General features: G+C 52.5%; 1 protein-coding gene across 3 annotated transcripts in view; it reads right to left on the bottom strand.

Moving 5' to 3' along the window:
* Positions 1-277: 277 nt before the first annotated feature.
* Positions 278-10,642, bottom strand: part of LOC142908313 (serine/threonine-protein kinase ULK2-like) — a 31,419-nt gene continuing 21,054 nt past the window's right edge. For 2 of the 3 annotated variants that reach the window (XM_076058837.1, XM_076058835.1), the window contains 2 exons: positions 8,146-8,284; positions 278-7,185 (listed from right to left, as the gene is read on the bottom strand). In XM_076058837.1, the coding sequence (XP_075914952.1) occupies positions 7,106-7,185; positions 8,146-8,284 (219 nt within the window). In that variant the 3' untranslated portion in view covers positions 278-7,105. Of the gene's footprint in view, positions 7,186-8,145; positions 8,285-8,518; positions 8,567-10,642 lie in introns of all 3 variants that reach the window. The other variant, XM_076058836.1, reaches the window with a different exon arrangement.

Here is a 10,642-nt window from a genome sequence, read left to right as displayed (position 1 = left end):
TAGAGGACTGTCCACCCCTCATGGTGGCAAGAGCCAGAGCCGGTCCACCGGACCTCCTGAATGCCGCATAGATCCAGGCGGTACTGGTCCAGCTCCCGACAGAGGAGTGGCAGCCTCTACTCTGTCACACATACACTCACACACCGTGACACACACAGTGACACACACACACAGTCACACACACAGTGACACACACAGTCATACACAGTTACACACACAGACACACACACAGTCACACACACAGTCACACACACAGTGACACAATACACAAGGGAACTACTTTCTTGTATGGCGTAAGGTTACATGACGCGTTAATTATTTATTTATTACAAACTCCTCTTTAGCTCACTCTGTGCTTCTGTCGCTGAAGTCACTGACGCAGAAGACTTAATAATAATAACAACAACAACAACCACACAGGCAAATAGGTCACGACGTTTCCATCACCACACAGGCAGCTGGCTTCACACACACACAGTCACACACACAGACACACACACAGACACACACACACATACAGACACACACACACACACATACAGACACACACACACACATACAGACACACAGTCACACACACACAGTCACAGACACACACACACACAGAGACACAGACACACACAGAGACACACACACAGAGACACACACACAGACACACACACAGACACACACACACACACAGTCACACACAGACACACAGACACACAGTCACACACAGACACAGTCACACAGACACACACAGACACACACACAGACACACACACAGACACACACAGACACAGTCACACACACAGACACACACACACACAGTCACAGACACACACACACACACAGACACACACACACACACAGTCACACACAGACACAGTCACACAGACACACACAGACACACACACAGACACACACACAGACACAGTCTCACACACACACACACAGTCACACACGGTCACACACACACACACAGTCACACAGTTACCTGCGTGACGACCGAAACGTGGTGATCCACTTTAAAACAACAACAACAACAACACTGTTCTACCCACGTAAACTTCACCCAAAGAACCGCACCGTACGGACGATTCCTGCGGTCATGGGGGTGTGTGAAATAAACCCTTCAAGTCCTCTTTAACGTCCTAAAAGAGGCCCTCTCTTCGTGCTCCTCTGCATGTCCTGTATATATGTACACTAAGAGACAAGGGGCCTCGTAACCATGACAATAAATAAATCACGCTGATGTGCAACGCGATGCCAGAGGCTCCAACATGACAGAGGGGACTCTGGAAGAATGAACTGGCCAATCGGACACCAGCTGTACCCATGGCGGTAGATGTCACGAGCCAATGGGCCGCGAGCCCTGACCGCTGCACCGGATTGGCCAGCCAGGTGCTGAGCCCGATGCCGCGCCTGTCCCATTTCAGCCAATCGGATGCCGCACATAGCCCTGGCAATATTAGCCAATCGCTACCACCCCCACCACCATCATCACTAGCACTATCATCAGCACCACCATCACTACCACCATCATCACTACCACGACCATCACCATCATCACTACCACTACCATCACCCCCACCATCAGCACCACCATCACTACCACCACCATCATCACTACCACTACCATCACCCCCACCATCACCACCACTACCACTACCACCATCATCACTACCACGACCATCACCATCATCACTACCACTACCATCACCCCCACCATCACTACCACCATCACTACCACCACCATCATCACTACCACTACCATCACCCCCACCATCACCACCACTACCACTACCACCATCACTACCACCCCCTCCACCATCATCACTACCATCACCCCCACCATCACCACCACCATCACTACACCACCATCACTACCACCACCATCATCACTACCATCACCCCCACCATCACTACACCACCATCAATACCACCACCACCATCATCACTAGCACTACCATCACCCCCACCATCACCACCACCATCACTACACCACCATCACTACCACCACCATCATCACTACCATCACCCCCACCATCACTACACCACCATCAATACCACCACCATCATCACTAGCACTACCATCACCCCCACCATCACCCCCACCATCACTACCACCACCATCATCACTACCACTACCATCACCCCCACCATCACCACCACCATCACTACCACCACCATCATCACTACCACCACCACCAACACTACCACCATCACTACCACTACGATCACCATCACCCCCACCATCACCACCACCATCACCACCACCATCACCACCACCATCACCCCCACCATCACCACCACCATCACTACACCACCATCACTACCACCACCATCATCACTACCATCACCCCCACCATCACTACACCACCATCAATACCACCACCACCATCATCACTAGCACTACCATCACCCCCACCATCACCCCCACCATCACTACCACCACCATCATCACTACCACTACCATCACCCCCACCATCACCACCACCATCACTACCACCACCATCATCACTACCACCACCACCAACACTACCACCATCACTACCACTACGATCACCATCACCACCACCATCACCACCACCATCACTACCACTACCATCACCCCCACCATCACCGCCACTACCACCATCACCGCCACTACCACCATCACCGCCACTACCACCATCACCGCCACTACCACCATCACCGCCACTACCACTATCACCACCACTACCATCACCGCCACTACCACCATCACCGCCACTACCACCATCACCGCCACTACCACCATCACCGCCACTACCACCATCACCGCCACTACCACCATCACCGCCACTACCACCATCACCGCCACTACCACCATCACCGCCACCACAGCCATGTTCAAGTAATAAAACCGGCTTCTTGTGAAGATTCTAATCGCGAATACGCAAGGCGGTGGTGACAATGCCTACATCAGTGGGTGAGTGGCCAGGTGAGTGGGTGACTAGGAGGGTGGGTAACTAGGTGAGTGACTAGGTGAGTTGGTGAGTGACTAGGTGAGTAGGTGAGTGACTAGGTGAGTGACTAGGTGAGTTGGTGAGTGCCTAGGTGAGTAGGTGAGTGACTAGGTGAGTAGGTGAGTGACTAGGTGAGTGACTAGGTGAGTAGGCGAGTGACGAGGTGAGTAGGTGAGTGACTAGGTGAGTAACTAGGTGAGTAGGTGAGTGACTAGGTGAGTGACTAGGTGAGTAGGCGAGTGACTAGGTGAGTAGGTGAGTGACTAGGTGAGTGGGTGAGTAGGTCAGTGAGTGACTAGGTGAGTGGGTGACTAGGAGGGTGGGTAACTAGGTGAGTGACTAGGTGAGTGACTAGGTGAGTAGGTGAGTGACTAGGTGAGTGACTAGGTGAGTGAGTAGGTGAGTGAGTAGGTGAGTGACTAGGTGAGTGAGTAGGTGAGTAGGTGAGTGACTAGGTGAGTGACTAGGTGAGTGACTAGGTGAGTAGGCGAGTGACGAGGTGAGTAGGTGAGTGACTAGGTGAGTAGGTGAGTGACTAGGTGAGTGACTAGGAGGGTGGGTAACTAGGTGAGTGACTAGGTGAGTTGGTGAGTGACTAGATGAGTAGGTGAGTGACTAGGTGAGTCACTAGGTGAGTTGGTGAGTGACTAGGTGAGTGGGTGAGTGACTAGGTGAGTGACTAGGTGAGTAGGTGAGTGACTAGGTGAGTGACTAGGTGAGTAGGTGAGTGACGAGGTGAGTAGGTGAGTGACTAGGTGAGTGACTAGGTGAGTAGGTGAGTGACTAGGTGAGTGACTAGGTGAGTAGGTGAGTGACTAGGTGAGTGACTAGGTGAGTAGGCGAGTGACGAGGTGAGTAGGTGAGTGACTAGGTGAGTGGGTGAGTAGGTCAGTGAGTGACTAGGTGAGTGGGTGACTAGGAGGGTGGGTAACTAGGTGAGTGACTAGGTGAGTGACTAGGTGAGTAGGTGAGTGACTAGGTGAGTGACTAGGTGAGTGAGTAGGTGAGTGACTAGGTGAGTGACTAGGTGAGTGACTAGGTGAGTAGGTGAGTGACTAGGTGAGTAGGTGAGTGAGTAGGTGAGTGACTAGGTGAGTGGGTGAGTGACTAGGTGAGTAGGTGAGTGACTAGGTGAGTGACTAGGTGAGTAGGTGAGTGACTAGGTGAGTAGGTGAGTGACTAGGTGAGTGGGTGAGTAGGTCAGTGAGTGACTAGGTGAGTGGGTGACTAGGAGGGTGGGTAACTAGGTGAGTGACTAGGTGAGTGACTAGGTGAGTAGGTGAGTGACTAGGTGAGTGACTAGGTGAGTGAGTAGGTGAGTGACTAGGTGAGTGACTAGGTGAGTGACTAGGTGAGTAGGTGAGTGACTAGGTGAGTGAGTAGGTGAGTGACTAGGTGAGTGGGTGATTAGGTGAGTGACTAGGTGAGTAGGTGAGTGACTAGGTGAGTAGGTGAGTGACTAGGTGAGTAGGTGAGTGACTAGGTGAGTGACTAGGTGAGTAGGTGAGTGACTAGGTGAGTAGGTGAGTGACTAGGTGAGTGGGTGAGTGATCAGGTGAGTAGCTTTGTGTGGCCAGGCCTGCAGACCACCTGTGTATCTCCCCCACTCTCCCCCCCCTCTCTCTCTCTCGCCTCTCTCCTCGCACAGCACAAAGTCAAGGATCGCATCCACACACACACAGAGCTGAGTAGTGAACAAGAGGACCAGGTGAGGACCAGGTGAGGACCAGGTGAGGACCAGGTGAGGACCAGGTGAGGTCCGGCAGGAGTCGAACCCGGAAATCTGGGGGCTTCTGTGGCAGGGATTGTTAACCATTATTTATATATTTATATACACACACACAGACACACACACAGACACACAGACACACACACAAGACACACACAGACACACACATAGACACACACACAGAGACACACACACACACATACACAGAGACACACACACACATACACACACACACAGACACACACAGACAGACACACAGAGGAGCGGGGGGGTGGGTGGGTAGCCAGCACCACCACGCCCGCCCGGCCGCCTTTGTCTCCCCCCATAGTGGCGGTGTCCACGACACACCACACCACACACTACACACTACACACACCACGCTAACACCACACTACACACACCACACACACTACACTACACACACCACACTACACACTACACACACTACACACACCACGCTAACACCACACTAACACCACACTACACACACCACGCTAACACCACACTACACACACTACACTACACACACTACACACACCACGCTAACACCACACTACACACACCACACTACACACACCACACACCACGCTAACACCACACTACACACACCACACTACACACACCACACACTACGCTAACACCACACTACACACACCACACTACACACACCACACACTACACACACCACGCTAACACCACACTACACACACCACGCTAACACCACACTACACACACCACACACACTACACACACCACACTACACACACCACGCTAACACCACACTACACACACCACACTACACACACTACACACACTACACACACCATGCTAACACCACACTACACACACCACGCTAACACCACACTACACACACCACGCTAACACCACACTACACACACCACACTACACACACTACACACACCACGCTAACACCACACTACACACACTACACACACCACGCTAACACCACACTACACACACTACACACACCACACTAACACCACACTACACACACTACACACACCACGCTAACACCACACTACACACACTACACACACCACGCTAACACTACACTACACACACTACACACACCACGCTAACACCACACTACACACACCACGCTAACACCACACTACACACACTACACACACCACGCTAACACCACACTACACACACCACGCTAACACCACACTACACACACTACACACCACGCTAACACCAGTCGAGTACACACACTTCGCGTGTGTGTACACGTGCGTGTACGCGCGTGTGTGTGTGTACGCGTGTGTGTGTACGCACGCGTATGTGCGCACGCGTGTGTGCGTACGCGTGTGTGTGTGTGTACGCGTGTGTGTGTGTACGCGTGTGTGTGTACGCGTGTGTGTGTGTGTACGCGTGTGTGTGTGTGTACGCGTGTGTGTGTGTGTACGCGTGTGTGTGTACGCGTGTGTGTGTACGCGTGTGTGTGTACGCGTGTGTGTGTACGCGTGTGTGTGTGTGTACGCGTGTGTGTACGCGTGTGTGTGTACGCGTGTGTGTGTACGCGTGTGTGTGTACGCGTGTGTGTACGCGTGTGTGTACGCGTGTGTGTGCGTACGCGTGTGTGTGTACATGTGCGTGTGTGTGTACGTGTGCGTGTGTGTGTACGTGTGTGTGTGTGTGTACGTGTGTGTGTGTGTGTACGTGTGTGTGTGTACGTGTGAGTGTGTACGTGTGTGTGTGTACGTGTGTGTGTGTACGTGTGTGTGTGTACGTGTGTGTGTGTACGTGTGTGTGTGTACGTGTGTGTGTGTACGTGTGTGTGTACGTGTGTGTGTGTACGTGTGTACGTGTGTGTGTGTACGTGTGTGTGTGTACATGTGTGTGTGTACGTGTGTGTGTGTGTACGTGTGTGTGTGTGTGTACGTGTGTGTGTGTGTGTATGTGTGTGTGTGTGTACGTGTGTGTGTACGTGTGTGTGTACGTGTGTGTGTGTACGTGTGTGTGTGTACGTGTGTGTGTGTGTACATGTGTGTGTGTACGTGTGTGTGTGTACGTGTGTGTGTGTACGTGTGTGTGTATGTACGTGTGTGTGTGTACGTGTGTGTGTGTGTACGTGTGTGTGTGTGTACGTGTGTGTGTGTGTACGTGTGTGTGTGTGTACGTGTGTGTGTGTGTACGTGTGTGTGTACTGTGTGTGTGTGTGTACGTGTGTGTGTGTGTGTACGTGTGTGTGTGTACGTGTGTGTGTGTACACGAGTGTGTGTGTACACGTGTGTGTGTACACGTGTGTACGTGTGTACGTGTGTGTGTGTACGTGTGTGTGTGTACGTGTGTGTGTGTGTACGCGTGTGTGTGTGTACGCGTGTGTGTGTGTGTACACGTGTACGTGTGTGTGTGTAAGTGACACACGCACGCACTGGGGGGCTCAGTAATCCACCACCGAACCTCCTCCCAGCTGCTGCTGCTGCTGCAGATTCTCCAGGTGCCTCTCCACGTACAGTTTGTCTGTGTAACACACACACACAGGTACACACAAAGATCACCCGTGTAGCCTCAACAGACTGTAGGGGCAAGTGCTGCTAGCGGCGAGTAGCACCACCTATGATGTACACACACAGACAAAGCTCCCCCAGGTAGCCTCTAGCAGGGCTGTAGGGACAAGTGCTGCTAGTGGCGAGTAGCACCACCTATGATGCACACACAGATACAAAGCTCCCCCAGGTAGCCTCTAGCAGGGCTGTAGGGGCAAGTGCTGCTAGTAGCGGCAGCGCCTATGAAGGCTACCGGCACTGTGGCACACACAGAGGGTGTGGTGGTGGTGACGAGGTGATGGTGGCGACGATGATGTCCACTCACACTTGGCGATGATGGTGGTGATGGTGGTGATGATAGTGACGAGGTGATGGTGGTGATGATGATGGTGATGATGGTGGTGATGACGATGGTGGTGATGATGATGATGATGGTGACGAGGTGATGGTGATGATGATGATGACGGTGGTGGTGATGATGATGACGGTGGTGGTGATGATGATGACGGTGGTGGTGATGATAGTGACGAGGTGATGGTGATGATGATGATGACGGTGGTGGTGATGATGATGGTGGTGATGATGGTGGTTATGGTGACGAGGTGATGACGATGATGATGACGGTGGTGGTGATGATAGTGACGAGGTGATGGCTATGATGGTGGTGATGACGATGGTGATGATGATAGTGACGAGGTGATGGTGATGATGATGACGGTGGTGGTGATGATGATGATGGTGACGAGGTGATGATGATGATGATGGTGACGGTGGTGGTGATGATGATGACGGTGGTGGTGATGATAGTGACGAGGTGATGATGATGATGACGGTGGTGGTGATGATAGTGACGAGGTGATGGTGATGATGATGGTGATGGTGACGAGGTGATGACGATGATGGTGACGAGGTGATGACGATGATGTCCACTCACACTTGGCGATGGCCTCCAGGTCCTGGCTCTCCGTAACGAGGTGGCCCAGACCATCCAGCAGCAGCGCCGCCTTGCGGTAGCGCGACATCACCTCGTCGTCCACGTGATGGAACATCTCGTCCAGTGCTGTCGCACGCACCTACACATCATCATCACCTCGTTAACATCGTCATCACCATCACCTCGTCATCATCACCATCATCATCATCACCATCATCACCATCACCATCACCTCGTCGTCCACGTGATGGAACATCTCATCGAGCGCTGTCGCACGCACCTACACATCATCATCACCTCGTTAACATCGTCATCACCATCACCTCGTCATCATCACCATCATCATCATCACCATCATCACCATCACCATCACCTCGTCGTCCACGTGATGGAACATCTCATCCAGCGCTGTCGCACGCACCTACACATCATCACCATCATCATCATCACCTCGTTAACATCGTCATCATCATCACCTCGTTAACATCACCATCATCACCATCACCTCGTTAACAACATCATCATCATCATCATCACCATCACCTCGTCGTCCACGTGATGGAACATCTCATCCAGCGCTGTCGCACACACCTACACGTCATCATCACCTCGTTAACCTCGTCATCATCATCACCTCGTTAACATCGCCATCATCACCATCACCTCGTTAACATCGTCATCACCATCACCTCGTTAACATCACCATCATCATCATCACCTCGTTAACATCGTCATCACCATCACCTCGTTAACATCGTCATCACCATCACCTCGTCATCATCACCATCATCATCACCATCATCACCATCACCATCACCTCGTCGTCCACGTGATGGAACATCTCGTCCAGCGCTGTCGCACACACCTACACATCATCATCATCACCTCGTTAACATCGTCATCACCATCGTCACCATCACCTCGTTAACATCGTCATCATCACCTCGTCATCGTCCATACGATGGAACATCTCATCCAGCGCTGCCGCACGCACCTACACATCATCATCACCTCGTTAACATCGTCATCACCATCATCATCATCAACATCATCATTGTCGTCATCATCATCACCGTCGTCATCATCTGTGTGTGTGTGTCTGTGTGTGTGTGTCTGTGTGTGTGTCTGTGTATGTGTCTGTGTGTGTGTCTGTGTGTGTGTCTGTGTGTGTGTCTGTGTGTGTGTCTGTGTGTGTGTCTGTGTGTGTGTCTGTGTGTGTGTGTCTCTGTGTGTGTGTCTGTGTCTGTGTGTGTGTGTGTCTGTGTGTGTCTATGTCTGTGTCTCTGTGTGTGTGTCTGCGTGTCTGCGTGTGTATCGGTGTGTCTGCGTGTGTGTCTCTGTCTCTTGATCATTAAGAACCTTCATGATGGTGAGCGGGCCCGGGTAAAACTATGTGGCCGGGAGTCAGAGCCATTCCCTGTACACCTTGGGGTGCGACAGGGATGTCCTCTGGCTCCCACATTATTTAACATCTATTTTGACCACGTAGTTCGTGAAGCCTTCAATAGCTGTACCGGAGGAATCTCCATATGGTACAGATATAATGGGAGGCTGATCGATGCCCGGGTGCGGTCAAGGGATGGCTCCCTATTGCTCAACCACGTTATGTATGCTGATGATTTGGTAACAGCTGCTCAGTCAGAGGAGGAGTTGGAGACGCTGCTGCTGAGACTGGAGCGTGCCACTAAGAGGTGGGGCCTTACCATCAGCCCCACCAAAACTAAGCACCTGCCTGGGTATTTTGTACCATCGGACACTCCACCCCCACAACTCCCAATCGGTGATGGGGCAGTTGTGGAGAGAGTGGAGAGTTCCCCATACCTGGGCAGTGTGCTTATGATGCTTATCATGTAGCCCGCATGCCCAGCCACCGCATGCCGAAACAGCTTTTGTTCAGCCGGATCGAGGGGGCTAAGCGGGCGCGGCACGGGCTAGAGAAGAGATGGAGTGATGTGGTACAGGAGGACGTGGAGCTGAGTGGACTTGCCGATGACCGGTACCAGCAGTGTCAAGATCGGCCTCTGTGGAGGAGGCTCGTGAAGGACGCTACTGGGCAGTTGGAGGCAGTCGCCCTCCAACAACAACGGAGGGCGGAGGAGCGACGCTCACAACAACGAGCGGAGCGCCGGGTGGCTAAAGCACAGCAGGTTGGCACAGTAGGGGGCACAGGTGGTGCATCAGCCAGTCATCTCAGTCAGTCGACCCGTGGCACCTGGGTCTGCCCCGTGACCTCCTGCCAGCGGGCGTTCGACACTTCACGTGGCCTCAGGGTGCACATAGCCTGGCACAAGTGTCGTGGTGACGTCACCGCCACTTAGTGGCGAATGGCGGTTGTTGTTGTTGTGTGTCTGTGTGTGTCTGTGTGTGTGTGTGTGTCTCTGCGTGTGTGTGTCTGTGTCTGTGTGTGTCTGCGTGTGTGTCTGTGTGTGTCTGTGTGTGTGTGTGTGTCTCTGCGTGTGTGTGTCTGTGTCTGTGTGTGTCTGTGTGTGTCTGTGTG

Source organism: Petromyzon marinus, assembly GCF_048934315.1.
Source record: "Petromyzon marinus isolate PM22_M1 ecotype Great Lakes invasive population chromosome 78 unlocalized genomic scaffold, UKy_Petmar_22M1.pri1.0 chr78_unloc.3, whole genome shotgun sequence".
Lineage (NCBI taxonomy): Eukaryota > Metazoa > Chordata > Hyperoartia > Petromyzontiformes > Petromyzontidae > Petromyzon > Petromyzon marinus.
Note: the sequence above shows the minus strand (reverse complement) of the source record. Positions and strands in the feature narration are given on the sequence as shown.